The 20000-nt window shown below is 41.1% G+C and overlaps 1 protein-coding gene across 1 annotated transcript in view; it reads right to left on the minus strand.

Moving 5' to 3' along the window:
- Positions 1-8834: 8834 nt before the first annotated feature.
- Positions 8835-20000, minus strand: part of EBF3 (EBF transcription factor 3) — a gene marked incomplete at its 5' end in the record, with an annotated part of 128121 nt that continues 116955 nt past the window's right edge. The window contains 3 exons of the mRNA XM_031059887.1: positions 8835-11759; positions 18144-18341; positions 18804-18989. Coding sequence (XP_030915747.1) covers positions 11728-11759; positions 18144-18341; positions 18804-18989 — 416 coding nt within the window. The remainder of the gene's footprint in view (positions 11760-18143; positions 18342-18803; positions 18990-20000) is intronic.

Below are 20000 nucleotides of genomic sequence, written 5' to 3' on the forward strand. Positions count from 1 at the left end.
TAATATTTAATTTCTTCCCAGTATCCCATCTAACCCTGCCCTCTGGCAGTGGAAAGCCATTTCCCCTTGTCCTGGCACTACAGGCCCTTGTCCATAATCCCTCTCCAGCTCTCCTCTATTTTTTTTTCTCTTTGTGAACACAACTCTGAAAATCAAAATAGCTTTCCATGATTTCCCCTCTAGAAAGTCATCCAGCATTGATAAATGAACATACTTTGAGCTCTTCCTTGCAGTAGCAACTGAATTTTTTTACAAATTAAACCTAAGATGGAGAACAAAAACCAAGCACAACTTCCAATACTGGTTTTCAGGAGAAAAGCTGCAGAGGTCTCTGATTTGTGCTGGTGAAGATGGAGTCAGGATGTGATGATTTTATGGAATTTACAGCAACAATGTCCTGTCCTTACATCATTTCTTTTCTGTGATTCATCATAGGTTTTTGTCTTCCAGTATATGAGTGGTCACCTGTGATTTGTCCCCCAAAAGAGTAAAAGTGGAGCAGAAAAAAGGCAGCTGGGCTCCAAATATCACACCCAAATTATGTGTCCAAGTTGATGCAAGAATGTTGCTGTGGGATTATGTACTGATTTACTTGCCACACGATTTAGGGGGGAAAACCAAATTAAATCTTCATAATTACTTCAGCAACCACCAGCACGGGTTGTGCTCCCTGATGGACAGACTGGGCCAGGGTGTCGTTGGTGCAAATGCCATGGAGGGACCAGAAGGAACATGGCAAAGTGGCCCTTCAACTTCCCAGCTCTCAGGATTTGCTGGAAAGACTTTTCTTTGCATTGGCAAAGACTTCCTAACTCTGTCCCACTCTGACTTTGGCAGTTTGTTTCTCATCTCAAGTAGCCTCTGTAATCTATTATGGTATATAGGCCAGTCTGATCCCCCCTCGCTCCAGCCTATGTCCTCTTTCTATTTAGGAATTAATTATGATGCTATCTCATATAACTCATTAGTATCAATTAATTCTTCCCCTTTCATGATTTTATATAGCTAAATTAGATTGCCTCTTAGGAACTTCATAATCACTACTGGACTCATTTAGACATATCTTTTTTTTCCCTTCTCCACCCAGTTTCACTTGGGCATGGGGTTGTGGTGGTGGGAATTGCCCCATCCCACCCCATCCAGAGGGGACAGTGCCCCTGTACCCCATCTGTACCAGCTCTGGCCTCACCTCACCCATAATTCTAAATTCTGGCAGGCTTTTTTTATTACCATCTATTCATTTGGGGTCTGCACAAGATGTTATTATTGGTTTATCAGGGTGAATAGGAAATATTCCATCATTTGGCCAAACCACTGTGAATTCTCTTGCCCTTAAACTCACCACAGGGACAGGCAGGGAGTGGAGGGAGATGCTCGTTTTCCTCGTTCATGCTGGCAGGGTGTTAAGTTTGAAATCTCAGCTTTGCTGGAATTCACATGTCCATATTTAACTGCTTCACTGCTTACTGGCACGTCGGATCCAGTCAGGGAAAAAAAAGCAGGAATATGATTGAATATATCTGGCAGGACCTGATATTCCCACTCATTTTGAATCTGATCCAGCAGCAGCCAAGGCAATTAAATAACAAGTTTTTCTCCGGCGAAATGAGTTGCAAAATGCCCCCAGCTGCATGATGTAGGAAATACACCTTGATTTTACTAATTGCTGTGCCTGTACCTCACTGGGGCCGATCCAAGGCAGCTCCCCAGGTTGCACATCATGTATTCCAAGGAGCTGAGCCTGCCTGGGATGGGTTATCCCCCTCCATGAGCCCGGGATGAGGCGCTGAGTGAGGGCTGAGGGGAGGGGTGGTGAAAGGTGAGCGGATCGGCTTTGCTGGAAACATCAAACATCCAACATCATCCGCCATCCCTGGGCAGCACCACGCTCCAGATGCTCCCGAGGCTGGCTGGGAGAGAGCTCAGGCTCAGCCTCTTACTGAGCAAAGGCCAGCCTGGGGTAGGTGCAGCTCAGCTTTAGTGAGGCAGCAAAATGCAGCCCAAAGAGAAGAATTTCAGGAGATCAGCTGGTGTGGAGTCGCAGCTTTGCCCTCAGGGGCTGGACCTGAACTGTCCCAGCAGCGTCACCAAACACCTGGGATCTTCTCTATCACATGACCTCCAAGGAGTTGGAATTTTTTTAAAAAATCTAATGATTTGAAAGAAAAAAATGCTAGATCTAAATTATTGCAGGCTGCAGCACACACAGGGGTGTGATGGGCTTGGAGCAGCCTGGTCAAGTGCAAGGTGTTAGAACTGGATGAGCTTTAAGATTCCTTCCAACGCAAACCATTCCATGACTCTGTGGTATTGCATCTCCTTTACATCACCCAGTGTTGGAAAAACACGTCATGTCACTATAGGACACGAAAGAACACAAGCACACCGCCGTTCTCAAGGTGAAGGAAAAAAGGGGCAGTTTATTCTCTGACTCCAACATTTATAGATTTCCAAAAGTGACAGCGGATTGGAGGGTGACAGTGCCACCTCTCCAATGACACTGGTCAAACCAACAGCCCATCAACTTTCTCCTCCTCCATAAAGGAAGACAAACCAATGGGTTATTTACAGAAAGCGTGTGATAAAGTTCACTACAAGAATGTCAACATCAGAAGGCTTAGAAAATCTTAAAAAACCAGGGTGACAACACACGACCCAAAGATGCTCCCCCAGTGCAGGACAGAACTGGGATCAGCACTGCTCCCCACAGCAGCTTTGGGGAGCCCAGATGGGCTGCTGGGAATGCCTGCATTGACCCCAGATTCCACTGGCTCCATACTCAGTGCCAGATCCAACAACAGGGCTGGGGACAGGAGGGCCCTGCTGGGACACCGAGACACACGAGGAGGTTTGGATCAGCAGCCTGAGGAGTGGGATTGCCAAATCCCAACTCAGGAAGGCATGGGTCAAGGGAAGGGAAAAAGAAGGGTGGGTTTCTGTAAAAGAAGAGGAAAAGCCCAAAGGCTGAGGCTCACAGGGTGACTTTATTTAGGGACACATTCAGATATGAACTGTTGCTCCTCTGATGTCTGGCTGCTCACCACCCTGCCCCCAAACACCCACTTCAGAGGCATGGCAAGGGAAAAAAAAAGAAGGAAAAGAGGGAAAAAAAAGAACCCAAAACTTTACTAGAAGGACAAAATTTTTTTTTTTGAGAAAACCATAAGTCTGTTTCCCTCAAAATGTATAGAAAATTCAATCTTATCTCCATTCAAGATGTTTTTCAAATACAATTTTCACTGAAAATGAGGGAAAATGTACTGTCTGATCTATCTCTTATTAATTTTTCTCTGAGAATGTCAGCTCGTTCTCCTAAGGGGAGATTATTCCCATTATCAACAAATTTAACTGTTTTTGTTCAAATCTAAGAGCTTTACTGAATTTGCACTTCCTTTGACTGATCACGGAGCTCTCCCTATTATTTAATTTATTTACATTCATGTATGCAATTATATTTCATAATCTGATTATGTGGTTTATATCTTTGTAGGGATGAGAATGCAGAATGTTGCATTTCTTTTTTATTATATGAGTTGTCAAGTTCTTTTTGAATGGAAATGGGAGTTCGGTACCACTGTGGTGAGAACAGCATTAATTCCATCAGTTAACCAGACCTACCAAAATAGTGCTGGCTGCAAAATCAAGGAGCATATTCTGCACCTGAATGATAAATTTCATTAATTAATTTGACTGATAAAGTTAATATGCAATGGAGATATTACTATCTATAGTAAAAAAAAATTAATAGGTGGTTTCTGATCATCGCATCCTTAAGATATTTAAACCCAGCAGATCTTATCCTTTGGAATTTATTTTTTATTCATAGATAGGGAGAGAAAAACACATTTTCTGCTCTTCCAACTCCCAATCATGTTTTCAGTTCTGAGTGAGTTTGTCATTGAGCTGAACCAGATGAACACATTGAAATGAAGAGGAAAAAGCCAACCCTACTCTGCCATTGCTGAAATTGCTGTCACCAAGTTTGTCGCTGCAAAAACTCTGATTGCAGGTGCTGAGCTGGGTCCTGCCAGCTGGGTCATTTGAACCACCTCGAGACGACCTCACAAAGTGTCATCTGCCTAAAACTCTTTTGCATTTAATCTGAATTATTTATCCAAGTGATTTTCCTTGGGCTCCTTCCCATGGCAGCCTCTGCACTGCCATAGGTTCTTTTATAAGACTTGGGGGCTGCACCTGGCCTGCATGAGCAGAGCTTTGCTTCTGGTAGCTGCTTTCCAGGTTAATTTAAGAAAAGAAAACCAAGTTTAAAATTATTTATTGCAGTTTTCTAGTGTACATCACTAATGTAAATATGGCTCAACTGTATTTATTAATTTCTGTATTTCTGTGTTTATTCATGTATTTATTAATTTTGAGCCTTTCCAGTTACTTGGTCAGGGCCTTTCGGAACCATCAACAGCAGAGCATTTTTGAAATCTTTATGTGCAATACCCTGAATAGGTTGTTCCAGGACACCTTTTTTGTTAGAAGGGCTGCTCTTAGGCTTTGTGTTCCCTGTGCTCTGTCACTGCTCAGGGCTGAGCTGCTGAAGGATCCTGACAAATCCCTGGTTGGGGGTATGCAGCTCTGGAAAAGGGCTGAGGTGGGCAAGGATGGTTTGGCTTGGACTTCTGTAAAATGCTATTTTAGCAGGTTCGGGCCACTTAATACTGGTTTAGAGCTTTGAAAGGTCTCTGAGTAGCTTTCCAATTAAAAAAAAAAAATTATGTTTATATTTTGCTAAGTACTGATATCCTTGGGCCCCTGCTGCTCAGGCTTTAACAGCTCAAGGGATTTGTTAATATTTGTTTAGATTTGTGAGGTCCATGGTCCTCACCCATGGGCTTGGCTTTACCCCTTGATGCCTCAGAGCCTCTGGCTGGTCCCTAACCACTGCTTGGCCCATGTAAATTCTTCAGGCTGTGCTTAAGGGATGAAATAAGCTAGGAAATAGTTGAGGAGAAACCTTGGAAGTCCTTGCAGAGATCCTTGGGATGCTACAGCAATTTTTGGATTCATGACCTACTCTAAGATGAGACACACAGATAAACCAAAAAGGTGAAGAAGCACCATGGACTGAACCAGTCTGCCCAAATAGACTTGTGAAATGGTTATTAGAGGTTATATTATGATAATGATGATGATGATGATGATTATTATTATTATTATTATTATTATTTATACTCATTACAGTTTCTTTTATGTCTGTGGACACAAGAGCCTGGACCTAAAGCTGTCCTAAGGAGGAAAAGGGTCACTGGCACAGATTCCCAGAGCAGCTGGGGCTGCCCCTGGATCCCTGGCAGTGCCCAAGGCCAGGATGGACATTGGGGCTGGGAGCACCTGGGACAGTGGGAGGTGTCCCTGCCATGGCAGGGGTGGCACTGGGGGGGATTTGAGGTCCCTTCCCACCCAAACCATTCAAGAGACAACCCAAGAACTCAATCCCATAACAGAATTCCATGGCGCAAGGACGGAGATCATTAAATACAATTTTATTGGATTTCATTGTACAATTTTTTTCACATCTTCCTCCTTTCTTCTCTCCATCTTCCCCTCAGTATTTCCATCCCATGTTTCCTTGTAGATACAGGGCAACTCTTAGCTGGCTGTTACCAACACCAATTCGAGCCTCAGGTTCTTTTTGTTTCACTTGATATTTCTATTTTAGATTTTTCACAGTAGGAAATCTGTGATTTTTGTCTGGTTGAAGCAAAGCAGCTTTCAGATAATTTCCTTGCACTGTCACCACCCCTGTTCAGTACTTGCTTTTGCTACAAAGTCATTTCTCAAGGAGCTTCATTTATTTAAAGATAAATGCAAACGAAGGGTCACATAACTAAAATCCTCTGAAAGTTTGTGGGCACCAAAAATGTACAATTTTGTGACTAATTAACTTCACCCTTTAATTCATTATGTCCTTTCAGTAACAGCATAAAGCCAACAAAGAGAAAACAAAACCATTAAGTGCAACTGTTGCTTTATTTAAATGTTTAAGAAATAAAATCTTTAAGAAATAAAATAGAGCCACAGCAGTATCACCTTTGTCACTGTCATATTCCAGCTGGCCAAAATGCTTCAGTGAGTCACCCCTGAAGCAGGGTCCCAGACCAGGAGGTCCTAGCTCCTCCATCAGTTAATTTTGACCTGAACACTGAGAAATTATATTTGATATTTCATCTAACAATGAAATTTAGCATTGCACAGGAGAAAGGGAAATGGCTTGGGTTTCATTATCTGATTTATACAACTTTAAGTTCTAAGACAGTTCATTTAATTACAACTTTAGTATTTTATGAAGTATCTGGGTAGAGTTTTGAAGAATACCAGCAACTTTTTAAAACTTTTTATGACTTGTGGGACTTCAGGAACATTCCTCCTTTGTATGCTTTAGTTTAGAGGTTGTTTGCGTGCCCTGACTCCAGACTGGATGCTTTCTCTTCCTTTCCCTGTAAAACTTAGGGCACTACATCGAACAACGACAAGTGGCCAAAAAGGAAGGAAGGGAAAAAAAAGAGAAAATCAATTTGTAATCTGATTTGAGGGTTTTGATTTCCTCTGATGAGTTTCAATTTCATTAAAAGCAACCTTATTCGCACATAAAAGAGCTCCTTGAAGGGTAAAGCGGGGAATTGTCTCGGGGAGGATAAAGAAGCGGCGCTCCTTTGTGCGGTTTGTCCAGGGCATTAATTTGGGGCGCGCTGTGCGCGGGCAGGCGGGCGCGCGGTTATCGGCGCCGCGATCTGCGCGCGGGGGAGGCGCTCACAGGGGCTCGCATTCAAACATCACTGCGGGCCCTATTGACACCTGCGTTATCAAGGTGGGGGGGCGGCCCGCCCCCCGCCGGTGACATAATAAGCTACAAATCACTGGTGGGGCCTTTCTGCATTCTCCTAATTGTGTGTATTCTCTGGGAAAAAATTATTGCCGGGCCTCTTGTCTTGATGAGAAATTGACATTTTCTGGTGGAGCCTGGTGAGGACTATGTGGGGAGATAAGACTTATAGTTGTTTTAAAGGAGTGCAGCCATTCTTTCAGAGGCCTCTTTATTGCTCTAGTTGACCCACTTGATGAGTATGGATTTCATGAGGTCTTTTTCAGCATTTGAACTATAAAAGGTTCAGAATGACACCACCCCTTATAGACAAAAGATAACCTTGCCCTTTGAATATATTGATTCTTTATTAACTAGGCTGTTTAATGCAATGAAATGAGGCATTAGATTGAAGCCTATTTCAAGTGCTTTGAATAATCTTTAAAAGCTTGAAAGACTTTTAAAAGCTGCTCTGCAATAATTGGCATGTACTTTTAGAGACTCTTATTCCTTCATTTTGATTAAGGAATTTTTATCATCTTCCTGCGTCTAAACTCACTGTGGGCTGACACAACATATTTCCTCAGCAGGGCTCTTACCCAGATGTGTCGTAGGTGGTGGATTGCTCTAGGAATTGTCATATGTGGGTTTTCTCCTTTTGTGTTTTCCTTGCATTGAAAGTTAGAGGAACCATTTAGATGCTCATTATTCAAACCTTTGAAATAGAACTAAAAGGAAAAATGCCAGTAGGCATTGTGCAGACTTTCATCCCTAAAAACCAGCTTATTTTTTAGCGGGATGCATCTGATTATGCTGCCTTTTAAACACGATACACAGACACACACTCAGAGTGGAACAGTTTTCAATGCACAATAATAATAAATAATAAAAATAATAATAATCCAAAGTGTTCTGCAGCTTTAACACCTTTTTTTTATCAAATCAGTTTTCATCTGACATGAAAACTATGGAAATGCTGGAGAAGAAAGGAAGCATGGTTAAAAATCCCAGTTTTCCTGTAGGTTGTGACTGCAATGACTGAGTTTTACTTTCTCCCCACTCCATCCCTGAACCACAGGCAGCTGAGGAGGGGCTGGGACACACAGTGTGTCCTTTGGCACTGGATCCACATGCACCACTCCATCCCTTCACTTTGGAGCTCTGAGTTTCTCAGTGCCCTCTCAAAGTTGTCAGCAGCCCTCTGATTAATGACCGGATCAAACTCCAGAACAAACTCCCCGTTTCACCACCACAGGCACTTACGTTCCTCTGCCAGACCCATATTCCTGTGGAAATGCCCTTTTTTGGTGGTGCTGTTCACACAGAAGGATACAGGAGCACACTGGGTGTCTGGGATGGGGAACTCAGTACTGTACATCAAGGCAAAGCTTTGCAACACTCTCCAGCTCTGAGGTTGCATGTGCCCACCTCATTATAAATATATTTTTGCACCCATGTTATGTGCATTGCACATATTATGGCCCAGAGGATGAAATATTTGTGCTCAGTATTATAATTGGCAAAAGAATTTGCTTCCTTCTCAGCAGTTAAGAGACGAGCACGTCGACCTTCAGTGTCAAACCACCACATGGAAAATTTGGGTTGTGCTTTGTTTAAAATAACTTTTCCTGTTTACAGACTTTTACAATATGATATTAAAATAGTAAAAGAAAAAAAAAAATCTATTGTTACCTTTGCTTTACAAAAAGCCTGTCTGAAGTGCACTGTTTTGGTTAAATAAGAAAAAGAGATATTCTGCTGTTATTCTTCAGAAAAAGTGAGCAGTTTTGGATAAATATTTCACCGAGGCTGAGCAACAAGTGATTGACACTGCAGAGCGGAGATCTCCTTCCTCATCCTCCTCCCAGGGAACTGGAAAGACCACGTCAAGGGTTTGGGCTTTTTCATAACAAAGGAATAAAAATTCTGATATTTAGAAATGAAACCCCCGGTGTTGCGTTATTTCGTTAAGTGTTTAGTCACTTTTTTTAATAATCAAACCAGATAAAATTACTAAAAATGAAATTCACAGACAAGAAATACTTTAATTAAATATTGTGTAAAATGAACATTTTTTTATACAGTTAAATATATGAAAAAATGTACAGATAAAACAATCTTATTGTAGGGTCTTTAACAGTAAAATCTACCATTTAGTGAAGCTTTCCGTCTGGAGACAATGAAGCAATGAGTGCATTGACTAATTAATCTAAAACACAAACAGATTGCATTTATGAAGGAACTTGCAGACTTTCTTAACATGTACACGTGACCTCTTTTTTTATTTTTTTTTTAGAGCAAAACCTTACTTAGACAAAATATAACGGAGGCAATTCAGTTCCAAAGTGACTTCTCAGGCTTTCTCACCTAGCCAAGCCTTGGCCGTGCTCACAGAGCTGTGCTACGCTGAACCCTTCTTCTAAACCTTCCAGAAAAGCTTGACTAAAATGTGCATTTTTTTTTTTGCCCAAAAAGAAAAAAAAATACAAAAATAATAATAATTAAAAAAATTAATAATAATTAACAAAATGATCCCTCCTTTTTTGGTTAAAAGGTGAATTCTGCTGCAGTTTGCAACGTGTTTTGCAGTGCTGCGCTGGCAAAGGATTTAGTGCAAAGTAAAAATAAAAACAACTCCACGTTTCTCTGGCTGGATTTGGCACTGAGAGCCACGGAATACAACGGAGGTCATTCCAGTTTAAAAAGTACCGTCGGCTACGGGTTGATTACAAAAAGTTCCCTAAAAAAAAACCCCAAGAAACCTAAATAAACAACTCCCAGACATTAAAAATTCAGTGTGATCCTGATTTCCCGTGAAACCTTCCCCGGTTTTGAGCAGAGCAGGATTTGGGAGAATGCAGAGTGCAGCAGAAAATCGACACATAAAGGAGTGGCAGAATTGTACACCAGGATTGTGCTTTTTTTGTCCCCTTATTTTTTACACCAGAAATCATCCAAATGAAGTCGTGATTAACAATTGTGGTGTAAGCCTGTGATAAAACAGCACAAAAGTTCTTCCAAGAAGTTCACTTTTAAGGCATCAGAGAAGTTCATGTGGCAAACATTTTAATTAAAACATCAGAAGTGAATTTATTTTTAAACTTTAGGCCTCTGAATTTTTCCAGTAAACACAGTTCAGCTATGTGGCAAAGTCATGGGTGGCAGCTAAAAATGACTTTTTACAATCTTAAAAAAAAAAAAATAAAAATAAAATTAAAAAATAAAGAAAACAAACAAACAAAAAAGAAAATAAAAAATGCAACCACAAAATAGATTCATCTTTTCTGTGGCTGTATCACATGCACATATTCTACTAGTATTCATTACAGCCATGTGGCACAATTTTGATTTGACTATACAACAAACGACTTTTTCTTTCAAAATTATTTGTTCTGATAACTTAAAAATAATATAAAAATAAACAATGAATTTGAATTTTTGAAAAAAAAATTTAAAAAAGAAAGGATGGAAAGGCTAAACAATAGCAACCTTATGAAGTACAAATGAAATGCACAGACACTGATTTATTTAAAAGAAAAACATGAAGGCAACAGTTCTTGGCTTAATGCTATTTTCAGCATCACGATACCAGGCCAGGACAAAAACCAATACATACAAGAACATAAAAAAAAATGAGGAAAAGCAATATACAAAATTTCAAAGATAAATACAATATTTATAGTTGATATGTTACAAAATAAATTCCCTTAGTGACTGCAAGTGTTTATGTGAAAGAAAGTGTTGCAATGGATAAGACTATTTTATTCCTTATAGCGGTCATAAGGAATAAAATCTGCTTTTTTTTGTCTAAATATTTAAGTGGATCTGAAAAAAATTCAAGACAAGTGTATAAATATTTAGCTACAACTTTGGCAAAATCACAAAAGTCTACAATTTTATAACCACATACAAAACACATTAGGGAAGAAGGATCTAGAAGTCAAAAGGACAATTTTCTGGTACAAGAAACATAGACTTCACAGTAGCCTAAAATGCAATAGTATACAGTGCTAGCAAAAGTTGAAAAAATGTTGCAGATCACACTTGCTTAACAGGAAGCTCTAGCAGTGGAAGTATATTTTTTTCATTTCTTTAAACCAACAGACAGTAGCAATTTCTTTTTTTTTTTTTCTCTGTCAGTGTGCTTGTTGAAGGCAAGAGAATTCAATATCAAAGTTACAATTTCTAACTACAATAAGTTACAAAGTTCCATTTCATTAAGATGAAGTTAAGCAACGATAAACCCCCCCGCGCCCGCCCCCGCGCCCCGGTTTTTTGTGTGGTTTTTTGTTTTCTAATCATATATTCATCCTTTTTTTTTTTTATTCTTTTTTTTTCCAGTTTGATGGCTCATAACCTCCTTGGCCCCCTTTTTTTTTTTCCACCACAAAAAAATATTTCACATTATAGAGATACACAACCATTGTGAATCTAGTTATGAGTACAGAAAAATGTTCGGAGGCATTTTTCATCAGTGTTTCATGATAATCAAAATGGTGCATCCACAAAGTTTCTCCCAACACATAGCAAGTACTAGACATAGCCAAGACGTAATCAGAAACTTTATACAAAATAGGCGTCGCTTTTTCCTTATTCTCCAGGACTGAGAAATGTGAAAATATGAGAAAAATTCAGTCAATAAAATGGAATTGTTCATGAAGAAGTAGGTTGTTTTGCATGTAGATTCTTAATAGTTTAAATAAAATCTTTAAACAAAGTCTTTTTTTTTTTCCTTTTTTTGTGGGTTTTTTTTTTTTGTGGGTGTTTTTTTATTTTTTTCCTGTAGCATTTTCGAACTCGTTGCTGATTCTGCGTGAAGATACTGCTTCCATCAGCATGTCTTAATATACTAAACTTGTCCCCTAAGCCCATCCTCTGCAGCTTGGTGCTACGGTAGGTAAACAAAAGTGACTTTACATTGGCGGGACTACAAGCCCGGACATGGCTAAAAGAAAAAAGAGAAGAAAAGGAGCTGTTATTGGCATGCTGGGCTCAGAGCCACCACGGGACAGGGAGGGAGGATGCAGAGCAGAGCCCGGCTCCTCCACGGCATCCCCAGAGCAAGGACCATGGGCTCCTCCCAGCAAATCACACCCCACACAGCCTCTCCTTGAGAAAAGAGCTCTGAGGGCAGAACATCCCCGCTTCCCCAGGCTCAATTCTCTCCAGGCTCCTCACAACTCCTCTGGCTGCATCCCCATCCCGTGGAGATATCCCCAAACATTCACCTCTTCATGCCCTGGGCAGAAAATGTCATTTTCCACTATTCTCCTTCATGATAAAAACAGGACTGAGCAATCCAAGGACTCTCCAAGACCAAAACCAAGAACACTAAACACTGTCCCAACCCTAGAGCTCAAACACCATAAAAAGCCATGATACTAACACCCCTGACCAGCCATATCCTGGGGTTTCTTAACAGATAAAGACTGAGATGCCAACAACCACTGTTTTTACCTAGTTAACTCTTTGGTAGAAGCACAATTTAGACCGTCTTTAATTTTAGTGTTGTTTAATTTTTGCCGTAATGATATTTCTCATTAATTTATGTACAACAGATATTAATAAATTTGTTCGTGTAGCGATGTGAACTTCAATTTCTCAGTTCATTAATTTCAACAATATTAATTTATTTCAGATTCGCCATTGCAGCTTTACGGTTTGGAAGAATTGGGTCTGTACACATTTCATAGGTAACACCACCACAACCAGCATTGCTCCAAGAGCCCAGAGCAGCCCCTGGTCCTGCTAGAGCCTTCTGTGGATTAGGATGGAGTTAAACCTCCCTAAAATACAGCTTAGGTGATGTTCATGAAATAGGATAAAATCTTCCAACTCTGCCATTTTTCTCCCCAATTAAACGTGTCAAAAATGTCAAAATCAAAACTGAAGTTATAATTTTGCAGCATTCTTCATAATGAATGTTTTAAACCTAACCAGCAACTTAAGTTACAAAATTTAACTGGAGAACAGTGGTTATATTGGCAGAGAGCCTTTCGACCCAAAATATTCAGTTTCCTTATCATGTTTTCAGAGAATCACAAAATCATTTAGGTTGGCAAAGGTCTCAAAGGTCACCAAGTCCAATCTGTGCCCAATCCCCACCTCACAGCACTGAGCGTCACCTCCAGGAATTTTTTGGACTCCTGCAGGGATGGGGACTCCAAACCTCCCTGGGCAGCCCCTGCCAAGGCCTGACCACCCTCAAAAAGCCCTTAAAAACAGCCCTTGGCTGAATCTCCTCTGTTCTACCCCTCATCAGCCCAGCTGATGACCTCACCCTGAGTTTGGACCTGCCAAACCCCCAGGCTCAGTTTGGTTTCTCCTGTGGGATTCAGCAGCAGATCTGTCACCATGCCAGTCTGGCTATCTGGGGTGCGCCTGGCCTGGGGGTGCAGGAGGTCATTTTAAGGAACAGCTGCCATGGAATCACAGAATCATTAAGGTTGGAAAAGACCTTTAAGGCCAGGTCCAACATCAACCAGCACTGTTGTGGTTCACCACTAAACTATGTCCTCAAGTGCCTTGTGCTTCAATTCAGCCATCAGCTGCTCCACTCCTGGCAGTGTCCAAGGCCAGGTTGGACAGGGCTTGTGGCAATTTAGGATAGTGGAAGGTGTCCCTGCCCATGGCAGAAGGTGGGACAGAATGGGATTTAAGGTCCCTTCCAACCCAAACCATGCTATGATTCTGCTGTGTGAAAACTTAGAATATCTGCTGCCATATTTTTCTGGAGGAAAGAAAAAATATCTCAGTTCTTTAATTTAACCATTTTTGTTGAACTCTCTTTGTGGCACAGTCTCAGGAGGGGTGCAAAGTTGGTGCTCCAGATGTGCATTTCACAATTTATTTTAGTAGCAGTCTTTGACAATTGTGAATTTCTGTACTGACCTTCCTGCCGTGCAAATTGATACTAAACGCCTTCTTAAAGAAAAATGAGCTGGTGGGTTTTTTAATAATAATTTTAATACTTTCATCTGGATGAAGACCAGAAAATTAAGCAGGATGCAATTTTAAAAGAATATAGAGAGCCTTTTGCTGTGCATTATAGTCTATAACCAGAAAGCAATATCTTTCACAATCTATAGAAAGCAAATTACAATTGAAAACCAAATTTTGAACACATATTGTGCTTCCAACTTTGCAGTCAGCCAGTAGTCTCTCACTAAAAAATTTCTTTTCTACCTTTAATGTTCATTGTTTTAAACAGGAAAAGGCTCTCTGCCCTAAGGAACACACATGGCAGGATTCTGCTCTTAAAAAATCTGTGTGAGTACTTGACTTTCTGATCATAGACTATGGAGGTCACACAGAGTCAACAAGATTGTGGCTTTTTGGATAAGGCCCAAAAGCCCTTTTCTGTAGGCTTACTCACAGGAGTGAGTCAGGCCCTGGGGACAGCAGGGAGAGAGTTCTGCTCCAAGAGCTGCAGCTCATGCGTGCTGGCCCTCCTTAGGCTGACCGTGGCCATGCAGCTGGCATGGGGGCAGCAAGGAGGTGGAGTAAACATCAGCCCTGGCTGGCATTGCCCCCAGCCTGACCTCCCTGAGATCTCCCCAGATTGCCTTTTTCACTCTTAACCTCTGTCTTAATCTCTGAATCATCAAATCCCAGAATGGCTGGGGTTGGAAAGGATCTTAAGCACCATCTGGTTCCAATCCCCTGCCATGAGCAGGGATATCTTGCACTGGAAGGTGTCTTAGATCTCTTTACCAAAGAAGTGTCACCTACAGATGGCTCCATGCTCACTCTTGGGCAGCAGGTCCTACAGCACAGAGAGGGTTTTGGGGTTGTGCTTACAGGTAGAAAGCTCTTGCTTCTGGTGTGGTGGGCTCGGGTGGTCCTGATGCTCAGGGTTACATCAGCACAAGCCAGAAATCAGAGCAGCTCAACTTCTGTTTAACTCTTTGTTGGGGGACAGAACAATCCCCCTGAGGTCCAGCTGGAACTGCTTAGTTCTGCTGCTCTCACCAACTTAGATGCACCACAAGCAGCATTTTTCCCACACACAGATACCCTACAGTGGTTTACCCACCAGGGAGGGGTCAATTAACGCCCAGATCCCTGCAAAAGGATCACCCTTGTCTAAATTCTTATCCATTCTTATCCAAGGCCCTACTTATCCATAAACTGCAGGATTTGCCTCTTATGCACCACCAGTGAGTTCTTACTGCCCTCTTGGCTTGCCTGAATGTGGCCATTCCTAACAGCGACATCTCCTCAGCTCCTTCACACCCTGCCCTAAAATGAGACTCTCTACTTAAAGATCACCAAAAAAACAACTTCAGCTGCATTGGACTGCAGCTCTCAAATTCCATATTTTACCTTAATGTAGAAAATGTGCTGATCAGAAAACTCTCAAGGTGATTGTACAGAGTCCAGAAAGCAACTAATTAAACTTTAAAAAGAGTTCCCTGACAACAAATGACAGAGAAAATAGGAAGGGAGAAGCAGAAACTCCCTAATGAACTCTGTGGATCAAATGCAGTGTAGATAAGTACCCACACGGCAGTGCTGGTGTTTTTTCTTGACAATGTCTCATGAAGGAGGGAGCTGACAAACACATCCCTGTCCTGCCCCTCAGCCCTGGCTGCAGCTCAGACCAAGGCAGTGGCAGAGATCTGTGAGGAGGAATGGGTGAATTTGAGGCTTTTTGTGAGCTCAGTCTGAATTGACTCAAAGAATCGAGGTGGAAAAAGGGATGATGCCCCTGCTGGGATGGTGAAGGAGCTCACAGAGCACTCCTGGGTGGGGAGCTGAGGTGGTGCTGAGGCCCTGGCACAGGCAAAGCTGTGGCTGCTCCATCCCTAAGAGTGTCCAGGGTCAGGCTGGACTGGCCTTGGAGCAGCCTGGGACAGTGGAAGGTGTACCTGCCCAAAGCTGGAGCTCGATGGTCTTTAAGGTCCCTTCCAATCCAAACCATTCCGGGGTTCTGTGATTCCATGTCAGTTCCCTAACTCCCACAACACTGAGCATCACCTTGGGGTGCCGTCTACTTTGCATAAATTATGCAAAATTTTTTTGCCACAACCCTGGAAGTCGCTGCTCTAACTACCAGGCCAGAAGGACATTCTGCCTTTTTCTCTGGGTCATTCTGCTCAACACAAAATGACTCAGGTTCACCTGAAAGAGGAAATTTGATTATTTTTATTTAATTAATTATTTATTTATCTATGTATTATCTATTTAATTTCAACACTTGGTTTACAGTTCAGCTGCTGATCCAAAACCCAAAAGGATGATCCCAAAAGGATCAGGGATGACCCCAAAAGAATCCCAAAAATCAGGGGTTGAAGGCATGGTTAGGTCTTCACTGGGCTCTCTGGGCATGGAAAAAGCTTAGTGCAAAGCAAGGTTGGGCTCAGCTTAAGAGCTGAATTCATGACCTATTTAACAAGTCAGTATTGGCTGATTCCAAGTCATCTTCTGATCTTTACACAAAAAGCATTTTGTACCTGAGGATGGAGATGTGCAATTACTGGGGGCTTGGAGAGGTGCTAAGGGACATTGGGTGCTCAGTGCAGGCATTCTGCCCTCCCAGTTCTCCTTAAAACCCCACTTTGAGGTAATCTAGAGATTTTAAGTACCAAAAACCTTGAGTATATGACAGGAAGACCCTTACTCACATACTGAAATGGCAAAAATCTGGATCATTTTAATTTAGATCTTTAAATAATTTTGTTTATCAGAGTAAATAAAAATCAATTAGTTGATCTTCCTCCCTCAGATCTAAGTCATATGTTACCATATTGATATTTTTTGTCTATTTTTTATTATTTATTTTATTATCTCATTTTCCCTTTTTTTTCATTATTTTATTTCAGTATTTACTTTTCATACCAGTGTCTTATTACAAAAACATGAAAGTAGGACACTGGATTATTTTATGAATGGATTATCCTTTCTAAGAATATGGATATAATTTTCCACTTACAGTAGTAACACAGTGAAGCTTCCACTAAAGAAATACACAAAAACCTGTTAATTAAATTATCCTTTCCTTTAGTATCATGCTAGAATCAGTTTGTGCATTTGGATTCTCAGCTCTTTGATGACCTGAGTGCATAACAAGGTCTCAGATGGTTTTTTGGGCCAAGAATTTAAGAGTAAACTACACAAAGATTCATTTTGAGATGCTGGAGTGGATTTGGGGAGGACAGGCAGCTCTGTGGGATTGGGATGATGTCCCTCCAAAATGCCTTCAGCACCCTACAAAATGCTGGTGTCCAGAATTGGTTTGGCAAGTTAAAATCCCCCTCATCTGTTTGCCTGTGAGTGCTGGTTGGATTATGGGTGTCGTGGTGATACAAAGATAAATAATCCTGTGCTGCTGCTGCTGCTTAGCTGAGGAAGCCAAGAGGAGTGACGACCTCAGGATGAGACTGTCCTCAACCCTTCCTGGTTTCAATGGGATCTGAAGTGCCTCAATTCACTGCACTGTGCACTGAGCCTCCAGCAGAGGCAAACAAACCTTCCCAGTGATTCTGATGCACCTATATGCATGTCAAAATACCCCCTAAAAGTGGTAAAATTTGCCACGAGTCTTCCTTTTTTAGGGTGACCTCTTTGTTTGTGTTTTTGCTTTCACATTGTGCCTTAATTCCTCCTGCCCCACACCCTGCAGGTGACCATGGACATTCTGCCACTGATTTATCAGTTGTTTCTTGCATTACCCACATGAAATCACATGGATTATATATTAAAAAAAAAAAGACAAAATATTAAAATTGCCTGCCCTAATTAAATTATTCAGTTCATTTAGGGATGTAACCACTCTAACACCACAGTAAGAGCTGGCACCACCAGAGCATGCAAACCACTGCATACAGGGCCGCCTTGTCCAGGAAAGCTCAGTCCACTGAGTAAGGGCTTAACCTGACTTATATTAACTTGACATATTTAAAATCACTACTGCACCCTATATAAAGTGAGGAAATCACACTGTGTCCTGCCAGAACACTGCTGGGTTTAAACATCCACAGAAATGTGTTCAGAAAACATAAAAACACCAGGAATACACAAACCCTCCAAGAGGCATTCCGGGATACAGTCTTCCCTTAAAATTTAAGGCACGGACTCCTAAGGGAAAATGCCAGAAAAACAACTGGTGTTTGCTCTAATGCAAGCATCAAAAATGAACTAAAAACCTGAAAATCTCAGCAGACCATTCACACTACCCTATTTCTCCCCGTGCTTTTTGCATCACTACAAGAACACTGAAAAATCCAGCCAGGTACCTTTCTCCCCGAGGAAAAAAAGCACCAAAAAAAAAAAAAAACAACAACAACAAAAAACCGAAAGAGAGAAAATTGAGAGAGATCGGGCTCACCTTGAAGTCCATTTCCATTTGCACTGGTGCAAGATGGTGGAGGAGAGGCTTGGGGCCTGACAACAGGAGCGAAGGCGCTCTTTTGTTTCACTGCAGAGATGACATTGGCAGGTGAGAATGAGAAAATGCCGTGTGTACTGCTACAGTTTGAAGGGAGGGTGACCGAAGAGGCTGCCATGGTAGGGCTTGACGGCACTACTGCAATAAAGCAAAAATAATCAGGACTCAGATTGAGGTTTTCACGGCAAACACGGAAAAAGAGAGTGATAGGGCCTTGCCTCTTAAAATATATATAGAGATATATATATAAAAAAAATATATAAAAAAATAAAAATGAAATGCCTTGGCTTGGCCACTCTCTGGATAATAGGCAAACTCTTTTGTGTTGGACTTTTGTTACGAATTGCGCAGTCCAATTTTTATTTTGGTTTTTTTTTGTTTCGTTTCTTTTTGTTCGTTCTTTTTTTTTTTTCTGCAGCTGAGATTGTATTCTGGCACAAACAGATCAATTTATTATTTTCATTTTTACGTCCAGCCTCCAGAGTCACCCCTCCTTTTATCCAGTAGCTGACAATAGAGGAAATCAAAACAATGCAAGGAGTTGATTTTGTAGTAAATATGAATCTATATGATGATGTGTTACCAAAAATAGACACTTACTGCCATAAGGAGAGTTAGCTGAGGAGCCATTAAGAAATCCAGGGGAACCTGGTACACCTAGATTGGGCATGCCGGCATTGCCATATCCATTCATGCTATTGCTGACTGTGTTGTAATTGGACTGCTGAGGAGTACTGCTGGGAACATATCCTCGCGGGGAAACACTGCTTGTGTTGCGACTGTAACCTACTGTGTTAGAAACCCCCCCACCCCAAAAAAATAATGTTATTTTATAAGATAGACTTAGGGCTGGGGGGTTTCCTCATGCAGCATATATTACACAGTTTTAATTGATTGCACAGCTTTGCTCTGAGTTGTCTCTCACTGCCCTATCAACTCTTGCAGCTTGAGATAACCTTATCACGCCAACCCTACTTAAATCATCCGCGAGCACTCTATGTTGTCTCTCCTCTTAGCACAGACAGCCAACAAAAGCTCTCTTCGATCCAGCTGTGTCAGGTGCCTTCACGTTTGTCTTTAGGAGCAATTATCAACAGGCTCGAGTCCCGCTTTGTACCAACACACTGCGTGAACTTTCAGCCTCTCCGCACCTTCAAATGCCAGAGCTGACAAGAAAAACTTTTTTGTTGCAGTGATTTACTTTAAAAGGCTGTTTTGGGGTCTTCATTTTGTGATTGATATTTTTTATGCTAACAACAAGCTTTCATAAGGTGTAGCCATCAGTGAAAACTAATTCAAGAGCAAGTACAGAATTTTATAAGGCTTATTAGCTTGGAAACGCATTAAAAGACAATCTTTTTAGAAGAGGAAACATAGCGGAATCAGGATTTTAAACAACAATTTGTTCCTATCTGAGCAATCAATTTAATAATTATGTTGCAAGCAAAAAAAAATGCGTTTGAACATATCTAATAATCCTGTTTCCCTCCTTTCATTAGTATCAAAATTAATTTTAAATGCAATATGCTACATGCATTTTCAATTACAACAGGTAAATTAAATCAACTATTACTTTTATTAGTAACATATATGTCACACATGCCTACAAACAAAGTATTTTAAAATCACAGACATCAAATTAGATTTATCTGTGTAAATATTCCAAAACCAGGTGGAGGTACCGAGACATAATTATTTTATAAACCAACCATACACGCTGTATATTTACTGCGAATAACAAAGAGCTTTCTACACTTTGCCAATTTTATTTTTTTCCCCCCACTGGAGATGCTTTAT

The sequence above is a fragment of the Geospiza fortis genome, unplaced genomic scaffold (assembly GCF_000277835.1).
Source record: "Geospiza fortis unplaced genomic scaffold, GeoFor_1.0 scaffold452, whole genome shotgun sequence".
Lineage (NCBI taxonomy): Eukaryota > Metazoa > Chordata > Aves > Passeriformes > Thraupidae > Geospiza > Geospiza fortis.